General features: G+C 36.4%; 1 protein-coding gene across 1 annotated transcript in view; it reads left to right on the top strand.

Moving 5' to 3' along the window:
* The first annotated feature begins 9,409 nt into the window (after positions 1–9,409).
* The window catches only part of LOC137579611 (cilia- and flagella-associated protein 58-like), a 28,910-nt gene continuing 16,020 nt past the window's right edge, over positions 9,410–22,299 (top strand). Inside the window, exons 1-4 of the mRNA XM_068293389.1 lie at positions 9,410–9,485; positions 9,643–9,821; positions 9,875–10,518; positions 10,571–10,709. Coding sequence (XP_068149490.1) covers positions 9,410–9,485; positions 9,643–9,821; positions 9,875–10,518; positions 10,571–10,709 — 1,038 coding nt within the window. The remainder of the gene's footprint in view (positions 9,486–9,642; positions 9,822–9,874; positions 10,519–10,570; positions 10,710–22,299) is intronic.

The following is a 22,299-nucleotide window of genomic DNA, read 5'->3' as shown; positions in this document are numbered from 1 at the left end:
CCTATAGCACCAAGACCCATTGTAGACTTAAAGCCTGCTAATGTTAAGACAATATATTACGGTAATAAAGGTCGATAAACTCCATCCTATTGCGTTTTAAATACAAATTGTCAATGCCCCCACCCCTTCACAGCAGATCTAATGGTCAGGTGGAAAAATTGCACAGCACGCTAATAGAGATCGCACGGTGCAAGAAAGTTACAGCCCAAGGTAGTGTCGCTACACTATCATTGTTATACTACAAGACTCCGGTGACCGCGAAGCATACCGACATTCGTCGCAAGACCCCGTCTGCTGGTAGCCTCAGTGAATCTCCGAAGTCTCGTCCGTTCTCGTCCAGCGTTCCTAAGCTTCGCGAATTCGCGGTCCAGAGGCGTTCGGAATTATTAGACAGCAGGGACTCTGTTTGAACTGTTTCCTTTGCGCATAATTGTTGCATCCTAGCGACGTGTCAAAACTGGCCGGGGCCATTCCCGCGGCTCCATTTCTTAAAACCGTTTCGGCGCAGTATCACTGAAAGAGGCGATCTCCAATAAGGAAGTTCTGTCCCATATCGCAAAGCTCTTACACCCCACCGGCTGGTTAGTTCCATTTGTTATTCTGGCGAAGATCGTATTGCAGGAAGTCTTGTTAACCGAACTTGGCTGGGATGACGATCTGCCGCCACTCCTTCTGCATCAACAAATACTGCCCTAATTGATTGGCACACGAGCACTAGTTCAACGCGTGCCGGAGTCGTCGATGCTGACCATCACACCCATCATCCCATCCTTTTTATTTAAAAATCAAAATCCTCTTCCTATTGCTTCTATCATTTTGTCCTTGAAAATATGCCCCAATTCGTCGTGACATTTAAAATAAAACATGCCCTTCCATATCTTACTGTACATAAAATCCAATTATCTCGTCATTTGTTTTTCTATATACTATACGATTCCTCACTTGTGGGCCTCAACAATTCTATAAATTATAGACCACAAATTAATTCCATAGATCAATTCTAAAAATTAATTTAAAAGATTAATTCTAAAAATTAATCTCACAGTGGTAAACCACTAAATGAACTGTTTAAGAATAAACATCGTGTTCATCTGAAGCGGCTTCAACAAATCAGATGCACTAAAGAAAACATAATAAAATTGTACCTTTGTCACAAACAACTAATGTAGCATATGACTAGAATTACAATCAGCAACACATATTTTGTAAAAAAACACTTGTAATTTTAAACTAACAAAAAAAAATTAAAACGGTGGGATGTCAAGTGGCCGAAGCCGTGCCCCAAATAATAATAATTTTCAACCCCCGAAATCTTGAGTTTGAGTCTCATTAGAATAAGATATTTTAAGAACAATTGCTACCTCCTAGAGCCTAAGATTCCCTATATAAGCTCCATACTTTTGTTAATAAAATCCGTTCATATTTTGAATTCAACGAATGAAGATTGGGTTATTCTAATTCTCCGGAATCCCTATCCACAATCCGATTGGCTTTCCGCATTTAAATAATTTAAAACCTACATCATTAAAGCAGAAAATCGTGAAACAATTTAAAAATTAATTAAATTCACAAAACAAACCACAGAGAACAGCTTACTCCCGATCAGTGCTGACACTTGAGCCAAAATCTAGCTTTTGTAGTAGTCTGTCCAATAACTCACTCTTTGAGGCCACCACCAATACGTCTTTCTTATAGACAACCACAAATGTATTTGCAATTTCTCCAAGTGCATGCATCGATGTACTTTGAAAAACGGAAGGTGCATTTTTGAGTCCAAACGGCATTAAACCAACTCGTACTGGCCATCTGGGGTAACAAAAGCCGTAAACTCTAATGTTTACTAATGTAAACACTAAGAATTAAAAAAAAAGAGCCCGTTCGTTCCTCAGTAAATTATTGACATGATAACCGAATTTGGTCACACTAAAAGGGTATAACATACTGAGAAGAGGACATGTGCAATTAATTAAATAAAATAATAAAATTCGAAAATGTAACGACAAAACACAAGGGTTTAATAACCAAAAAAAAAACGGAGTATACACTAAAGACAATAATAATATCAATTTGTATTAGACATTGCAGTCCCTGGCAATAACATTTTTCTTTTTTAATATTTCTTTCCCTGCAACATAATTCATCAATACACAAACAAAATATTACTCTTTTTACTACTTTTCTTCTTCCATCATTCCCTAAGCAAAGCACGGCACGCATACACAAAAAAAAAATTTCAGCACGCTAGCTCTTAAGATGGCTGAGTAAAACGGATCCGCACGGACGGACAGAAGGACATGGACATGGCATGGGTCGGAAACGTCTCCTTCTGTGCGTTACAAACATCTGACCAATTTTATAATACCCTCTGCAAGGGTATAAAACGAAAAAAAAACAGAAAGTAAACTTGGTAAAATTATTATTCCCCTTTACATGTTAAAAATTTGTAAAGAATTTTTTTCTTCTTTTATCCTCATTCCCTAAGTAAAGCAACGCACGCATAGACATACAGTTTATGTAGCGTTGCGTCTGTGTGTGTGTGTGTATGCATGTGCTCTGTTGACTTGATGATGACGTGGTAGGCAGAAAGCAGCGCTGCCAGCAGCGGTTGTAACTTGTGTTATATTGAATAGAAATAATGTTTCTTTCTTCCCAGGGTAATAAAAAACCCCCTTATCGCGATAGCTCCTAAGATGGCTGCAAGGGTATAAAAGACCTGGAAAATCTGGGATTTATCGTATCTATGGTTGAAGTTGTACTTCACTTAAAAAGTTTGGGCAATAAAAAATTGTCCAACGCCATTTTTGATTTCAGATCATTTCGTGGCCTTGCCAGCTATTATAGAATATCTTTTCGCATACTGTCTGATGAAGCATCTACAATAGCTGGCAAGGCCAAGCACAACTCGAAAAATAATCGATTCCGGACATTCTCCAAAAGTTCGAATGCGAAATTAGTACGGTGGAAGGCATATATTGACGGAAATAACACTACACTATTGATGTATGCGATAAGCCTTTAAATTGTTTTCGAAATCAGCAGAGTTCCCCTAGGTAACGACCTTCGTTCTCTTCCAGAGTAAGTCCGGGCACATAATACGCACATCAAACTCTGATTCACTTTTACAATGCTGACGTGGTAAAAGCAATACATTGCGAACTTCCAACTCATGCTCTTATTCAAAAAAAAATGCGATGGGTACCAAACCAACACCGGCTTACGCAGGAGAAATTTTACACATCGACTCTTTCTCCGCAGATAAAAGATTCTTTCTGATTTGCATAGATAAATTTTCTAAATTTGCGATAGTCCTATAGCACCAAGACCCATTGTAGACTTAAAGCCTGCTAATGTTAAGACAATATATTACGGTAATAAAAGGTCGATAAACTCCATCCTATTGCGTTTTAAATACAAATTGTCAATGCCCCACCCCTTCACAGCAGATCTAATGGTCAGGTGGAAAAATTCCACAGCACGGACTGATAGAGGTACATGGACATGGCATGGGTTTGGAAACGTCTCCTTCTGTGCGTTACAAACATCTGACCAATTTTATAATACCCTCTGCAAGGGTATAAAACGAAAAAAAACACGGAGCTATATGATATAGTCGCCCGATCTTTATCAAATTCGGCACAGTCGCTAACAGATATATTAACATAAGAAATGTTTAATTTGAAAGCAATCGAGTTAAATGTAACGAAGTTTATTTACAAAAGTCACTGTTTTCGACCGATCGTTCCTATGGGAGCAAAATGATATAAAGTGAATGTTTAAGAATAAACATGGTGTTCATCTGAAGCGGCTTCACCAATTGAGATCCACTAAAGAAAACATAATAAAATTATACCTTTGTCACAACAACTAATGTAGCATATGAGTAGAATTACAATCAGCCACACACATTGTAGAAAAACACTTGTAATTTTAAACTAACCCAAAAGATCACAACGGCATGATGTCAAGTGGCCGAAGCCGTGCCCAAAAAAAAATTTTCAATCGCCGAAATCCATTAGAGTAAGATATTTTAAGAACAATTGCTACCTCCTAGAGCCTAAGATTCCCTATATAAGCTCCATACTTTTGTCAATAAAATCCGTTCATATTTTGAATTCAACGAATGAAGATTGGGTTATTCTAATTCTCCGGAATCCCTATCCACAATCCGATGGGCTTTCCGCATTTTAATAATTTAAAACCTACATCAGCAGAAAATCGTGAAACAATTTAAAAATTAATTAAATTCGCAAAACAAACCACAGAGAACAGCTTACTCCCGATCAGTGCTGACACTTGAGCCAAAATCTAGCTTTTGTAGTAGTCTGTCCAATAACTCACTCTTTGAGGCCACCACCAATACGTCTTTCTTATAGACAACCACCAATGTATTTGCAATTTCACCAAGTGCATGCATCACTGTAGTGTGAAAAACGGAAGGTGATGAGATATTTTAAGAACAATTGTTACCTCCTAGAGCCTAAGATTCCCTATATATGACTACAATTACAATCAACCACACACGTTGTGGAAAACACTTGTAATTTTAAGCTAACCCAAAAGAACACAACGGCAAAATATCAAGTGGCCGGCGCCCTACCTAAAATACTCCCTACTTTTGTAAATAAAATCATAATTTGAATTAAACGAATGAGATTGGTTTATTTTAAAACTCCCCTGCTTAATAAATAATGCATAATAAACCAAGAAACTAGAATCGAGGGGCAATCCACGGCAATTTTTCGACAACCACAGTACCGGATCCCACGTTAATTTCAATAGTCTACCCCTGTGAACAATAATGTTGCATCAGCTACAATTGACATGTGGACGGACTACTATGTGAGGCGTGACACTCCACCACCAAAACAATTTTAAATACATTGACTAGGTTTTGGGAATGAAATCAATGTATTTTGAAAGGTCTACAAGTGCAAATGTATAATTTTTTTTCTTTAACATCTTATGTTTATTTACATAGTGCTTTCCAAATATTTTTTTGTCTAGTTTATTTATGTTTGTACATCTTAAATACATACAACCACTCACCATGAAAATAGGCACAACCCTAAAAATTAAACTTTATTGAATTTAGATTAGCACATCTTTTTTCTATTATCTTAATCAGCAAAAAAAGAGAATTAATTTTATAACAAAGTTACAACAAAAAATGAAATTTCAGAATTTCCTGCTTCGGTGGCTCAATGGAGACCTACTAAAACAGCAATTCTGTTGTGCTCGAGGTACGTGAGGTTCCCCCCCGATGAAGCAATACTGAAAGGTATTTTTTTTGTTGTAGTGTTTAAGGTAATGTTTTGAAAAGAAATTAATGTTTAATTAGCTAAACACGCAAAAGAAACATTACGGAAGGCCTGCAAATTAATCTAGGGGGCACAGGCAGTGTGTCTGTTTTACTTCCTCTTTTCTATTCGAAACGTGTAAGTGGCTGGTCGTGTAAAAATCAAAAAATAAAATCAATAATAAAATAATAATAATCGTTAGCAATCATCTACGCTTAGAAACGCTTTGAAACGTACCTTAAGTTCATTCCGTTGGACATTCAGCTAAAATTGCTCTCTGGGCCCTGCTGTTAAAAAAATTACAACTACATGATTGTACACCGCTCGGGGGTTAGTAGGCCCCGATGCTCTGAGTAGAATAGAAACTGCCGCATACGTTGACGATTTAAACATCGACTTCCAACTGCAGTTAACTCAGAACCGTGACCCTGAGATTGTCAAACTCCGGGATGCCTGAAGTGCATTTACTATTCCTCTTCCGCTCAAAACAACCGTGTCTCGCTACACAGTATTCCGAAAGTGCCCCTGCTGTTTGATACCATTCATATTGACCATGTAGGTCCCCTTACGTCCATACGCTCTAAGAAAAATTATCTGCTTGTTGTCATTGACGCTTTCACTAAATTTGTGAAGCTTTACCTTGCTGTCACTACTAATTCGCGTGAAGTATGTCAGACGTTAATATCTCAGTATTTTGTGATTTACAGTAGACCCCGCGTATTATTAGCGACCGAGGATCTGCTTTACTTACGAATTAGCAGAATTTCTGCAGAATGCCACTGCCTCACCCAGGGCCAATGGCAAAGTCGAGCGGGATTGGGTCCAACAACTGCCGAAGAAAGAATTCGAATTGAACAACTCCGTCCACTTCACAACAAAATTCACCGCTTCCGTACTTCTATTTGGAAACGAATAACAAGGCGATGTAGTAGATGAACTAATTGAACGGTTGGGTGAGAGGACGGCTGATGTCGATGCTTTTAGAGATAGACGTCCGTAGAATATTGTCCGTAACAGTATTATACGCAGTATACAGTATTATGATTTCGTAGTTATCAAGAATGTGGATACTTCGGCAGCTACAAACAAAAAACTTATCAAGCGGTATCGTGGCCCCTACGTTGTTCATAAAAAACTTCCGAATGACCGGTATGTCATCCGGGATATGGAGGGCTCTCAGCTCAACCATCTGAGGTATGATGGGGTACTAGAAGCCTTCAAACTGAAATTATGAATAGCCCCTGATAAAAACTGTACTTCTGATATCCAAACAAAGGCAACACTTTATGTAATAATTTACCCCCTTCGTTAGCAACTAGAATCAAGGTGGATTCCTCGTCAGGACGGCCGAGTTGTAAGATGTCATTTATTTACGAACTATCGTTCTGTTTGACTAATGTTAAACATCTATTGCTGTCAGTATTTTAAGTATCGATTTTTAGTATTTCTAAGTATCTATTGTTAGTATTAATTAAGTATGTGAAACCTATCGGAATGTGGCCTAAGGCCAGACCGGTGACGCTGAGCCAAGTTAGACGCACTCGGTATGAAACTTGGTATTTGAGCTACAGACCACTATATCATACAGTTCTAGAAAAAACATAGATAAATAGAAATTTGGGTATCTGTATGAAATTGACCTTTATGATAGGTTTGTATATGTCGAACAGTGTTGTTAGGCTAAAGAGCTCAGAATAATAAACCCCAGGAAACTAACCACTCAGTTCTATATATATATAAAACATCAGATCCCGAAATTTCAATCAGATCGGATAAATAGAACATAATATAAATCGGCTCTGGTCTGTAAAAATACTATGGCCAAGGACTGCAAGATTATAGCTTCTTTGATATTTTTAATCAAATCCCTGCAATATATTATTACGCTAACACATCGGTGAGTGGATTCCAAGTGTCAGCGTGTGGTACCTAGATTTCAGCTTTCACTGAAATAGCTGCTGACGTGATTTCTGTATATAGTTTTTTACGTTTAATATGATATATCCCTTTATATTATTTATAAATAATATAGAATGTAATAATTTTGTATCCTTTAAATACAAATTGGTGCAACGTATAGAACAAAGCATCTCCGACCATAAAAAGTATATATGTCCTTGATCAGCACGACGAGACGAGTTCCAATAGCCATATCCGTCCGTCCGTCTGGATTAACCGAAACTCCTCATAGACCGTAAGAGCTACTGAGCTGAAATCTTGCACGCAGGCTTGTATATACTGCAGCGGTTGTATATATCGGATTCAGCCGGATTGGACTACTATATCATATAGCTCCCATATAAATGCCAAAGTCACGAACAGTGACTTAGGGAATGATGGAAGAAGAAAAGTAGTAAAAAGAGTTATTATACCCTTGCAAAAGGGTATATTAATTTTGTTCAGAAGTGTGCAACGCATAGAACGAAGCATCTCCGACCATACAAAGTATATATATTCTTGATCAGCACGACGAGACAAGTTCAAATAGCCATGTCCGTCCGTCCGTCCGTCCGTCTGGATCAACGCAAACTCCTCCTAGACCGTAAGAGCTACTAAGAGCTAAGAGCTGAAATTTTGCACGTAGGCTTGTATATACTGCAGGGGTTGTATATCTCGGATTCAGCCGGATCGGACCACTATATCATATAGCTCCAATACAAACCCCAAAGTCACGAACAGTGACTTTTCTCAATAACTTCGTTAATTTCTGTGATATTATCGTGAAACCTAATATTAGAGAGTTTATTACGCCTGTAAACTACTGTGCCAAATTTGATCAAGATCGGATGACTATATCATATAGCTCCCATAGGAACAATCGGTCGAAAACAGTGACTTTTGTAAATAACTTCGTTACTTTAAACGCGATTGTTTTCAAATTAAACAATTCTTAATTTAATATATTTGTTAATGACTGTACCGAATTTGATAAAGATCGGGTGACTATATCATATAGCTTCCACAGGAACGATCGGTGGGAAACAATAACTTTGATCAATATCTTCGTTATTTCCTATGATTGTATGCCATTCTTTCGCAAACATAAGCCTTTTTAGCTCCTATAGGAACGATCGGTCGAAAACAGTGACTTTTGTATATAACTTCGTTACGTTTAACGCGATTGCTTTCAAATTAAACATTTATTAGTTTAATATCTGTTAATGACTGTGCCGAATTTGATAAAGATCGGGTGACTATATCATATAGCTCCCATAGGAACGATCGGTGGAAAACAGTTACAAACTTTAGCCTTTTTAGATAACGTTCTTCCACATTGATGGCTAAAATGTAAGGAAAGAGTTACAAAAGTTTCAAAGGTATACAAACTTTGATGCGGTCGAAGTTAGCCCCGGCCCTCTAGTTTTTCTTATCGTAATTTCAAAAGATATTAAGAAAAATCATAATAGTCATGTGTTCTGGATGTGATTAAAAAAAGGCTTTTACTTTTAAAAAGATATTAATATAATTATAAACAGTCTTTTTACCTTATACCAATCTTTGATTCAAAATGCATCGAATACGGAAATAAGAAGTTATAAATCGGATTAAGTTTCAAGTTATCGCTAAAAAACCAAGGATTTTCATTGCTAAAGGAACTTAAATGGTAGTCTTTTGCATTAAGCATCTGATTTTTCCCTATATTTAGTTGCTCGTTCAAATAGGGGTATTTCTAAATTGTCTGCCATACCCAAAGCATTTGAGAAAATAATAACATCTCACTTGGGTTTAAAAAACGTAGATCGACAACTACTAACCTATTAGAATTTACATCTCACTCAATCAAAGGGTTCAAGACTGCCGTCCAAACTGACGTCATTTATACTGACTTCAGCAAGGCCTTTGACTCTGTTAATCATACTCTGCTTTTATATAAATTAAACGCACTTGGCATCCCCCGCCTTTTGCTAGATTGGATTCTTCAATATCTTTCTAAGCGTACACAAAAGGTCCTCTTTAAATCTTCATTTTCTAAGACCATCCAAGTGACCTCAGGATTACCTCAGGGTAGTCATTTGGGTCCATTGCTATTCACCCTTTTTATAAATGTTCTTCCCCGTACATTCTTTGCTCTTCGCGGTCTAAAATTGGTTGTGTCACATTCTCGGGTGCATATGTACGCGGATGATGTCAGGCTTTACCTCAGTTTCAAAGACATTGTCAACGTCCAGACAATATATAAGCTAAAAGGTAACTATTTCGATTTTATGGGATTAATATAATTTACTGACTCCATTTATGTACAATTGTTTTATGTAAAAAGAAATTTTGCATCTGGCATATTTATCTATTGAATTTGTATTGTGGACATATTTAAATACATTTTTTTTCTATCATATTCTATCAGATCAAATCGCTCTTAAGTCGAGTCAAGTGAATGATTTAACGGAAAAGTTGTATGAAAAACAACGAGAAGTTCATAACTTCAAAAAACAACTGGAGTCGGTTCATTCCGAAAAAATGATGTTACAACGAAATTTAGAAAATACTACGCAAGAGAGGGACAATTTTCGAATACTTCAATCGGTATGTATGTATGTATGTTTTTATAGAAATGTAAACATCAAGTATTCCTTTAGAAATCAGGGCATCAAATTCAACAACTGACCACAGAAATAAGTTCAAATGAAATCAAAATAAATTCACTAAATCTTAAAATTGAACATTTATATAATAATGTCAAAGAAATGCGATCAGAACTTAAAAACAAAGAGAATTTAATAACCAGTTTACGGAAGGATTTACGAGAAATGAAATGTAAGAACGAAATGCTATCCAAGACAATCTCAAACGATGAACATAGATTTATGAAAATGGGCCACGAACTCGAAGAAATGAGAAAAGAACGTAATTTAGTTGGTTTGCAAATGGTTCGCCGTAATGATGAAATTGTTGTTATAAAAGAAAAACTTCAAATCGCACAAAATGCTCTCGATAACGGTACAACCCAATACAATCAACGTGTAGATGACATACGATTGTTGAAAAAAGAAATATCTAATCTGTATACAGAACATGACTGCTTAAAACATGCTATACAAAGCACAGCAGATATGAGGAAAGAAATTGTCCGTCTTCAGCGTTCTTTAAATCAGGAGCGTATACGGATTCGCGCTTTAACAGAGGACGCAAAGACACCTACAGCGGTACATAGATGGCGCATTTTAAAGGGCGAAGATCCCAAAAAGTATGATTTACTTGAAAAATTGCAAGTTCTTCAAAAGTAAGTTTTTTTTCTATGTATGTTCCTGTGTACTAAAAATGTTCTCATGCAGAAGGGCCCTTCGTCAGTCCATTGAAAATTCGAATATAAAAAATCGTTTGGCAGAAACACAGAAAACAAATGAAACTTTAAAGCGAATGCTCTCTCATATGCCAACTGTGGAAATCAAACACAAATTAGTAGTTCAACAGGTTTGTAAGTTTTTATTATATTTGTAATATATTAATCCGTCTCTAGCCGTTAATTTTTATAAATCGCGCATTTAATTATTTCTGTTGATATTTATACACAATCGGATTTAGTTTGGTATTAATTAAAAACATCAAAGAAGCTAACATCAAAATTCTCTTTTTGTACTCTCAAACTGTATACTCAAAAAATGTCAAAGAAGCTAACTTCGGCTATGCCGAAGTTTTTATATCCTTGCAGTCCTTGGCAATAATATTTTTTCTTTTTGAAATTTGTTTCTTTGCAACTCAATTCATCAATACACAAACAAAACATTATTACTCTTTTTACTAAAAATTTTTTTTCTTCTCACATTTCCCAAGCAAAGCACGACGCGCATACACATACATATGTACATTTTATGTAGTGTTGCGTCTGTGTGTGTATGCATGTGCTCTGTTAATGACGAATGACGTAGTAGGATAGAGCAGGGCCCGGCATAGAGCAAGAGAAAGAAACAAAGCAGCGGTAACCCGCAAAATTCGGGACTTGGTCGTCCTTCTGTCAACAAGTTCGACGACGATCACTCGCTCGACCCCAAAAAGGTTATTTATGGCCAGTATAAAACTCGAAACACAAATTTTTGTCCAAAAAATGACCTTTTTCTCTTGGTATAGACTTTCGACAACTGAATGCTCAATCGGTACGCGACGCTTATCCTAAGCCCCCTATACACCATATTCCAGAGAAATTGATCCAGATTTAAAGAGTGTCAAAAGTAGAGAGTGTACAGCTTTCACGGTGCCCGGAAGCGGTTTATTTCATTGGAAAGTCATTGGAAAGGATTTAGATGGCGTGATTGGATCTGAATGATTGGGCCTTCGCTTATCTAGACGACATTATTGTGATTAGAGGGTGTACAGCTTTCACAGTGCTTGGACGCGGTTGATTTCATAGGAAAGTCATTCCCTTTCGGCCTTTCCCTTTCCAGAGGGCAATAGAAGTGTGAGGTTTCCTGTTCTTCCACATAACCTGCGCACTTTTACATACCTGTATGTACATTTTTACTATGTACCATTTGGTCACATGGCCAAAATTGTAAAGGAATGGCTCGAAAATCGAAGCTTTCTGAAGATGCAGTGGTTGGCTCAAAGCCAAGATCTAAATCCGATCGAAAATCGTGGGTTCTGCTAAAGAAGCAACTGTCGCGCGACGAAAATCCGCCCAGGACAATGGGCGAGCCTTGGAGTCGACTCCAAGCTGAATGGAGCACTATCGCACGGATTGATAGAAAAATTGGTGGAGAGTGTGCCCAGGAGCAATAATAGCGTGATTAAAGGCAAAGGCTTTTTGACTAGTATTAAAAAAATTCCTTAACCTATAAGTTTTGTTATACGAGCAAAAGTGGATACATGCTCATTTTTAAGTTTTTTCAGGATTACTTGAGCTAAAGAAAGGATAATAAAAAAAAAATCTTGTTTTTCGTTTTATATATCATTAATGAATTTTTGTTGAAAATTTGGGATCGATTAATGCATTTTTGTTGCTTTTACAGCCACTTAAAGTTACAGTATCAAAACATATACATGTATATACATATGTACGTATTGTTGTATGTTGTATGCCAAATGAGCATATGCCCACAGTATTGTAGAGTATACAATATAACAAGTGGTCATATGCTCAACATTAAAGTAAGAGTAACATACCAACACTTTGTTGCTATGTTTATGCACCCATTCATAATAGTAATATGATCCGCCACTTATGCGGACTGGCCGCTGAGTGTGGGATCGCTAGCGTAAGCACTTTTGACTATGTACCCTCAGTACATATATACTAATACGTACAAACCTATATATTGCAACACACTCTCTCTGCCAGCGCCCTAAGCGGCAGTGTGTATTCAATACATATAAGATGTATAGGCTAAGACTTAAATATGAATAAACTGTCCAGACATTCTGGATCACTGCTCGAACAGAACAGTTGCGTTTCATTTAACTAAAACAGATTTATTAAAAAGAACTTAATGCGCACATAACATGGCGACCGTGACATGTGAAAAAAAAAGAAATAAATTAATTAACATTTCAACATAAACTAAAAAACACGAAAATAATTTGTGCAAATTGTGAAATGTATTTTCAATTGATTGCGAACCACTGTGCGCGCTATGAACAAAAATGAAACAAAACAAAAAGAAAGATTAATCTAGATACTGGAATTTATGTGATTTTTCTACTATCAACTCTTGGGTGCTGCTCCAAGGTGCACTCCCATAACACACACATACGTTTCTCCAATTATTTACAAAAAAAAAAGGAAATTAATTGGAATTTAAAAACAATAAGGGATTAAAAAAAAAAAAAAAAAAATTAATTAAATATAATATGAAACATTAATATGAAACCAAATAAATCAACAACAAAATACTGATGTCCACGGAACCCTCCTTCAAGACCGCTGTTCCTAACGAACAAAGGGATTTGCCGACGTTGCAAGAGGCTTCAATCCAATCGATGGACCACGGCCATAAACAATGAAAAATAAAAAAAAAAATTTTTTTTTAAATAAAAAAAATATATATATATATTCTTGAATAAGTATTTTTTTCTTTATATGCACCCTAATGCGATTCCAAAAGACAGTAACATAGAAAAAGTTGACAATATGTTAGATCATGAATCTATAGTAGCGGATTCAACCGCGAATGTCATAAATAATGTTGAAACTGTCTCGGTTGATTTAAAAATCATAACCTTAATGCTTGTAATAATTGTTATTCTTTTATTAACAAACGTTTTAACAAAACTATATAAGTTGCACAATAAGTGCCTTAAGAAAAAATATTCCAGTAGGGCAGATAACCTAGATGTTGTTTAAGATGATAGACATAGTAGAAAAAGTGTATAATAGACAACCCAATTTTAGAATAGATGTGGGAATGGGTCGAGAGACGAGAAGTGGTCGATTGTACTGAACCAGTTCAGAGGTGCATAATTTAAAGTTTATCAACGATATCGATGACAAACCATCGATATCAATTGAGAAAAGAGTTTTATGGCGTCAAGTTGTGTCGACCGGTTGTGTTCCTCGTGGCTGCTCGAATAAGAAGAGAGTGTAGTTATGTGGTAATTAAGTGATAAATGTATAAAGAAATAATGTTGAATAAAACTGATTAATTGTGAGAAAAAACGGCCTAGAAATTCGGGAGGAAAAAGTGGGATTGCACTAACAGTCCCACAAATTGGTGTCAGAAATGGGATTGCACTAACAGTCCCACAAATTGGTGTCAGAAGTGAGATATGTACATTTACATAGTGCATCGAACTTACATGCAGTTAAAAGATGTTGTTAAATAAAGAACACTAATAATTAAAACAAATCGTTCGAAGCGAAAAATTCATTAAAATTGAGTCGCCAAATACAGAAAGTTCGAAAAAAATGTACAAAGAGCGGTAAAAAAAAACCACCCCAATTGATGAATGCTTGTATGTTAGAGAGAGACAGCGAAACGTCCAAGTTCAAGCGAGAGTGAAAAGTGTGGAGGTGCGAACAGTACAGAACCCTGAAGTTTGCGTGGCAAAGAGGCTGAAAACGCAAAGAGATTGACGATCGTTAGAATTTTGCACAAATTTACGTGGCAATGAGGCTGATATAGCGTAATTTTGGTAAATGTGTTGGAGTATCGTCGTGGGAACTATTCACTGAGATGGTAGATTTATGTGGCAAATGGCCTGGAACATAGAATCTATGTGGTGAGCAGCTGTACCTAGAGTGGGAAATTCTTGAGAATTGGCGGCAAGAGAAGCTACAACAATTGGCGGCAAGAGCGAGAAAGCATTAGACGCACAAGTTTGGCGGCGTCAGTGGAAAAATTTGTACAAGAGCGAGACATCGGCATTGGCGTCACGAGCGAGACATCGGCATTGGCGTCACGAGCGAGACATCGGCATTGGCGTCACGAGCGAGACAGCGTTAGTGAGAGCATTCGTGAAAGATCGGCATATCAGCAGAATTGGCGCGAATAAACGGCGTTGGTGAGTCAACACGAGCGAGCGAGAAGGCAACATAGTGGTGAGCCAGATGTTTATGTTAATTAACAGTATGTTAAGTGAACGAAAAATGTTATAATTTAAATTGAGTTGATGCAATCATTAAATTAAATCAAGATAAATTTATGTCAAAATTATAAATAATAATTTAAAGATTGGCTTGAATAAAAGTAAGGTAAATTAATGTTGATTCAAAAGTAAAGTAAATAAATTTGGAATTCAAAAGTGAAGTAAATAAATTTGGAATTAAAAGAAAAGTAAATGTTAAAAGAGAAATAATTATATTTTGAAATTGCTAAAAGAAGAGAAAATTAAATTACTAACAATAGAGTAAGATTATACTTTTGTAAAATATATTGAAATTTCAGCTGTAACGAGTAAGCTACGACGAATACAAAATGAATAGAGACGAAGTATTAAGTTTAAATGTAAATGAGCTAAAAGCAAAGTTAGCCAGTTTGAATTTGGCAATAACTGGTAGAAAGCAATCGTTGCAAGATCGTCTTCTCGAACATTTCGGTTTGGTGGCTGACGAAGTCGAGGTTGAATCCGAAAGTGATGACGCTGGATCATTTCAGTCTACGGCACCAACTGTAGTTAGAAATAATTTTACTTTGCGCGACATTGAGGATTCTCTTTCTTCGTTCAATGGGTCAGGTCAACCGTCTATAGAAAATTGGTTACGGGATTTTGAAGATAATGCAGAAGCAGTTCAATGGAACTCTTCAGAAATTTATCTATGCGAAGCAATTATTAAAAGGTGCAGCAAAAGTTTTTGTGCGTAGTGAGCGAGGAGTGACTGATTGGATATCATTAAAAAGAATTTTGTTAAGCGAGTTCGGCGCAGAAGTATCAGCAATTGAAGTACATAAATTGTTGCGAAATAGACGTAAACGCCCAAATGAAGATTTTCGTGAGTACCTTTATAGTCTGAGGGAAATTGGCAGTTCCATAAATTTAGATGAAGCTAGTCTTATAGAATATTTCATAGAAGGAATACCTGATTCAAAAGCTAACAAAAGTAACTTGTATCAGGCAAAGACAGTCATTCAGCTGAAGGAACAGATTACAATTTACGAAAAGGTTTACTTTGGTCACCCTCAAGTGGTAAATAGAAATAGAAATCATAATGAGAAGGATGATAAAAAAAGCGGAAATATCTAAACAACCGAGAAAATGCTATAAGTGTGGCGAAGTATCTCATTTGATGAGTGAGTGTCCGAAGATTAAGTGCTTTAAATGCGATCAGATAGGGCATAAAGCATCAGTATGCCCGACACGTAAATTAGATACTAAAAAGGAATACAGTAGGGCTAGTACAATGTCAAAAGAAATCAATGTAAAAGGAAAAGCTATTTTCAAAACAATATCATGTGGAAACGTTGAGCTGTCTGCACTCATAGATACAGGATGTGATCTATGTTTAATAAGAGATGATATTATCAGAAAACTTAATGGTATAGAATTAAACGATGAACGAAACCGTTTATTGGGAGTGTGTAAAAGTGAGTTAAATACTATAGGTAGCTTTAAAGCGCAGTGACTATTGATGGTCTTCAATGGCCCTTAACGTTCCACGTTTATAGAAAAGAAAATATTGACTACGAAGTAGTGATTGGAAACAACATTTTAGAATTAGCTAATTTGGTTATCACAAAAGGAAATGCTACTTTTAAGCCTAGAGAAGTAGAAGTGATGCCAAACACAGAAGCGAAAGAAACTGTACACAATGAAGAAGTGAAAACTCCGAAGGGTATGTTACAGGAATTTGAGAGTTTGTGTTTATTAGCTGAAGAAGAAAAGAGTGAAATAGATTTGTGCCATTTAACCAAATCGGACGTCAAAGAAGTCAAGCAGCTTATTCACAGTTATGTACCCCAGTCTTCAAAGAAGAATCCAGTCGAAATGAAAATATTATTAAGTGACGAATGCCCAGTATACGAACGGCTAAGGCGTTTATCTTTCGTTGATAAAGGTATCGTGGACTCAACAGTAGAAAAATGGTTAGCCGAGGGTATCATTCAACCAAGTACATCAGAATATGCGTCTGCTATAGTTCTTGTTCCAAAAAAGGATGGAGGAAAAAGACTTTGCTGTGATTATAGACGTTTGAATGCTAAGATTGTAAGAGAACATTTCCCAATGCCACTTATAGTTGATGTAATTGAGAGATTGCAGGGTAATACAGTGTTTACAACCTTGGATCTTGAAAATGGATATTTTCATGTTCCTGTGGAGCCCAACTCAAGGAAATATACTGCTTTTGTGACACATAGCGGTCAGTTCGAATTTTCGTATGTCCCATTTAGAATTTCGAATTCCCCTCATGTGTTTTCCCGCTACATCTTTGCAACATTTATTGATTTGATTAGAGATGGCACAGTCGTAACATATATGGATGATCTAATTATTCCTTCAAAGGATATTAAAGAAGGAATTTACAAGCTGAAATGTGTGTTAAAGAGGGCATCTGAGTTTGGTTTGCGCATTAAATGGCAGAAGTGTCAGTTCTTAAAAGAAAGTATAGAGTTTTTGGGATACATTGTTCTATAAGGCCTTCTAAAGCAAAAACACAGGCGGTGAAAAATTACCCAAAACCACAGAATTACAAGAGTGTACAAAGGTTTCTTGGGCTAACTTCATATTTTCGTCGTTTCATAGAGTCTTACGCATTGATAGCGAAACCACTGTCAGACTTGTTAAGAAAAGATACAACGTTTGTGTTCGGTGACGATCATCAAATCGCATTTGAACAGCTAAAGGCAGCCTTGATTAGCGCACCAGTTTTACGATTGTATAACACAAAGGCAGTAACTGAAGTACACACTGATGCATCCATGTTTGGTTACTGAGGAGTTCTTCTACAAAAAGATAGCGATGATCAGTTATTCCATCCAGTACAATATCTCAGCCGGAAAACCAAGCCTGCGGAAGAAAAATATCACTCATACGAATTGGAAGTGTTAGCAATAGTGGAGGCGTTGAAGAAGTAGCGCGTATATTTACTAGGAATAGAATTCAAAATCATAACAGATTGCAATGCTTTTGCAATGACAATGAAAAAAAAGAGACATTCCAGTAAGAGTTTCGCGTTGGGCTTTATTTCTTCAAGAATTCAAGTATGAAATTGAACATAGAAGTGGCAGTAAAATGAAGCATGTAGATGCTCTAAGTCGTATGTCCTGTTTAATGTTAGAGGATTCAATGCATCACAGACTTAAAATAGCTCAAGCTAGTGATGATTGGATTAGGGCAGTGACAGCTGTTTTAGAGCATCAGGCTTATGAAGATTTCTTTATAAAAAACGGTGTTTTGTACAAGGATCCCATTAAGGATTTAATTGTAGTCCCATCACTTATGGAAGAGGAATTAATTAAGATTGCACATAGAAAGGGTCATTTTTGGGCTAAAAGAACTCAAGAGGAAGTTGAGAGAAAGTTTTACATACCGAAGTTGTTCCAAAAGGCCTCTGAGATTGTAAAAAATTGTATCGAATGCATTGTTTCGGAAGGTAAAGCAGGCAAGAAAGAAGGTTTCTTAGCCCCAATAAATAAAGAAGTTAACCCTTAAGGGACTTATCATGTCGATCATGTAGGACCTATGGATCAGACAGCGAAGAGTTATAACTATCTATTTGTAGTTGTCGACGCGTTTTCGAAATTTGTGAGGCTCTATCCAACAAAAAATACGGCATCAGAATCGGTAGTAGATAGACTCAGGCGTCAAGCATCAGTTTTTGGAAATCCAGGGCGTATTATATCAGATAGAGGTGCAGCATTTGTTTCTCACCAGTTCGGAGATTATTGTAAAGAGCAAAATATTCAGCATTTAATGATAGCTACCGGAGTACCTAGGGGAAATGGTCAAGTTGAACGTATCCATAAGATAATTATTCCTATGCTAACAAAACTTTGTTATGAAAAACCGACTATGTGGTATAGGTACGTTGAAAGAGTACAGCAAGCAATCAATAGTACCCCTCCTAGAAGCACAAAAGTGTCGCCATTTAAATTATTAACCGGGGTTGAGATGAGAACTAATAGTTTCCCTGAGTTACAAGAACTTTTGGAAGAGGAAGCCATAGAAGAGCTAGAAATTGAACGCACTAACGTTCGTCAGGAAGCTCAGCATAATATTGAGAGAACCCAAGAGGAGAATCGTAAAAGTTATAACAAAAAACGCAAAAAGGTAGTTGAGTATAAAATCGATGATTTGGTAGAAATTAAGCGAACGCAATATGGTTCAGGATTAAAACTTAAGGCTAAATATTTTGGACCTTATAGGGTGGTGAAAGTTAAGTCTCATGGACGCTATGACATAGAAAAGGTAGGAGATCACGAAGGTCCTGGGAAAACCTCAACTGTCGCAGAGTATATGAAGTCGTGGCATGGTCAAGTGAATTCATCAGACGATTCAACATTCGAGGCGAATGATAAGTCAGTCCGGCCGAATGTGGGAATGGGTCGAGAGACGAGAAGTGGTCGATTGTACTGAAACAGTTCAGAGGTGCATAATTTAAAGTTTATCAACGATATCGATGACAAACCATCGATATCAATTGAGAAAAAGAGTTTTATGGCGTCAAGTTGCGTCGACCGGTTGTGTTCCTCGTGGCTGCTCGAATAAGAAGAGTGTAGTTATGTGGTAATTAAGTGATAAATGTATAAAGAAATAATGTTGAATAAAACTGATTGATTGTGAGAAAAAACGGCCTAGAAATTCGGGAGGAAAAAGTGGGATTGCACTAACAGTCCCACAAATTGGTGTCAGAAATGGGATTGCACTAACAGTCCCACATAGATTCTTTGATAATATTGAGTAAATATTACGCATTTATAAAAATTTGTGATTTCGAAGACTTTTAATTGTGCAGCAAGCCCATTAATAATATGTAACAACAAAATAGAAAAGGGCATAGTAATGAGTACATTACCATATGTAATGGTAAAAACAGTAGAAGAAAACCATGACATACTTGGTTCTACAACAATAATTTTGGTACGATTGCACCGCTGAATGTTGTAGACAAAATATGAAATGAAATACGTTAGCACGAAAGATTAATGATCATAAAGATAAATTTGAAAAATCTTTCAAATGTATTAACTCAGTCATAAGACCTGATAAGCCATACTCAAATACCGACAACACAGTATAATAACATATTATCAACAGTAAACAAAGCTAATGAGAAATTAGCAAAAGAGCATAGGCATCAGTGTGAAAGACTGATAAAATCATTGAAAATAAGATTGAACATAATTAGTACTAGACGAAATATTGTAATAGTAATTCCAGAAGATCAAAGTCAGCCAGCTGAATTTGACGAAAGCCAATTAGCAGATTTGGACGAGTCCAAACCAATTATTGATACTGAAAGTGATATCGATAGTGACATCGAAACACTTAAAGGAAGTACAATGGCTAACCAAGTGGAATTAGACAGGTTTCCACTTCAGTTCCTGAATTTGATGGTAAAAAGTTATCATTAAACAGATTCCTAACTGCATTACGCATTGTGGAAAGAACTACGGGAGACCAAGAGGATATAGCAGTTGAGGTTATAAAATCAAAAATAACCGGCACAATCCTCTATAAAGTAGAAAATGAAACCACTATTGCAGGGATAATAAATAAGCTCAAAGAAAATGTAAAAGGAGAATCTCCTGACGTTTTAAAGCCGAAACTAATGAACATAAAACAAAAAGGCAAAACTGCTTCCCAGTATGCAACCGAAATGGATAATTTGCGGAAGTAACTGGAGGCAGCCTTTATTGATAACGGATTAGACCCAATCAATGCGGAAAAATTCTCTACAAGCGAGTCTGTTTCTGCAATGATTAAAAATTGCGAGCACGAAAAATATTAGAAGCTAGAAACTTTGTAACTTTCAATGATGTAATGGGTAAATATATCCATTGCAGCACGGAAATGACTGGAAGTGCAAATACAGTATTATTTCAACGAGGCCGCAATAATAGAGGAGGTAGTAACCATTACCAAAGAGGTAGAGGCAATGGCCGCGGAAACTACAACTCCAACTATAACAATTACAATAACAGAAACAACAATAGAGGTGGTCGAGGTAATGGCCGAGGTAGAAATAATTTCTGCCGAGGTAACAGCCAAAACAGATACAATAACAATACAGAAAACAATGTCCGAGTAGCCCAAGATGCTTCGGGAAACTCGCAGACACCTCCAGATACTCGAAATTAAAAAGTAAAATATATACTGAAAACTTAAGTCTCAATAATTTTGTATCATTTACAAATGTTCAAACAAATAAAATCATTACATTCCTAATTGATACAGGTGCAGATATTTCAATTATAAAAGAAAATTCCGATGTCTTTCATGACATACAATTCAATAAAATCATAGACATTCGAGGCATAGGTGAATAGGGATTCCGGAGGAGAAGAATAACCCAATCTTCATTCGTTGAATTCAAAATATGAACTGATTTTATTAACAAAAGTATGGAGTTTATATAGGAAATCTTAGGCTCTAGGAGGTAACAATTGTTCTTAAAATATCTTATTCTAATAAGACTCAAACACAAGATTTCGGGGGTTGAAAATTATTATTATTTTTGGGCACGGCTTCGGCCACTTGACATCCTGCCGTTGTGATATTTTGGGTTAGTTTAGAATTACAAGTGTTTTTCTACAATGTGTGTGGCTGATTGTAATTCTAGTCATATGCTAGATTACTTGTTTGTGACAAAAGTACAGTACAGAAGCATGACGAGCTACATAAGAGAAGTTAACCCTAGCAAATCAATGTTATCCTTCTTATAAACTGACTTCCTATTATTTTGTATGATTTTCCAAATTGGTTTTCTAATATCGCCCGATGCCTAACAATTTTTGTTTCGGGATATCTACCCACTCCTGATATGTATTACTGTGCTGACTTCTAGCCTTTTTATATGGTGGAGACTTTAAAGACCAACTACTTTTACCTCTCGGCTTAAACCAATGTGGCTTTTGCTGGTATTTGAATTTTGAGTGGTTATTCGGATTAAATATTGTCCCTTTTTGTAATACAGCCTCGGACAATTTGTAACCTGAATTTATTTTGACACTATTTCTTAGATAATCATTATTTAATTTAACGTTTGCCATCTGAATATTTTCATTTTGTACTGTCTCTGGGATATATACTTTTTCTTCCCCAGATTTTACTTTACCTCCGAACTGAGGTCCTGACGTGGGCCATAAACTTATTTCTTTTACCTCAGCTTTTATCTTACCTCTAAGGTGAGGTGCTGCCGGGGCCCGAAAAGTTATTTCTTGTTTTGTTTTGTTGATGAGCTTGTTTGGACTTGTGTTGTATATATTTTCACATTTACCTTTTTTCTTCTCCCAACGCTTTTTAAAACCTGTAACATCTATTGTTGGTGCCACTACAGATTTATTCATTTTTGATTTGGTGCATTCCGAAACGATCCAACCAAATTTAGTATTTTGACCTAGTAGGCCATTTATCTTTCTAACTCCCCCTTTTAAGATTTGGGTATATACGTCTACCCCTATTATCATGTCAACCC

Source organism: Drosophila tropicalis, unplaced genomic scaffold (genome assembly GCF_018151085.1).
Source record: "Drosophila tropicalis isolate 14030-0801.00 unplaced genomic scaffold, ASM1815108v1 contig_717, whole genome shotgun sequence".
NCBI lineage: Eukaryota > Metazoa > Arthropoda > Insecta > Diptera > Drosophilidae > Drosophila > Drosophila tropicalis.
Note: the sequence above shows the minus strand (reverse complement) of the source record. Positions and strands in the feature narration are given on the sequence as shown.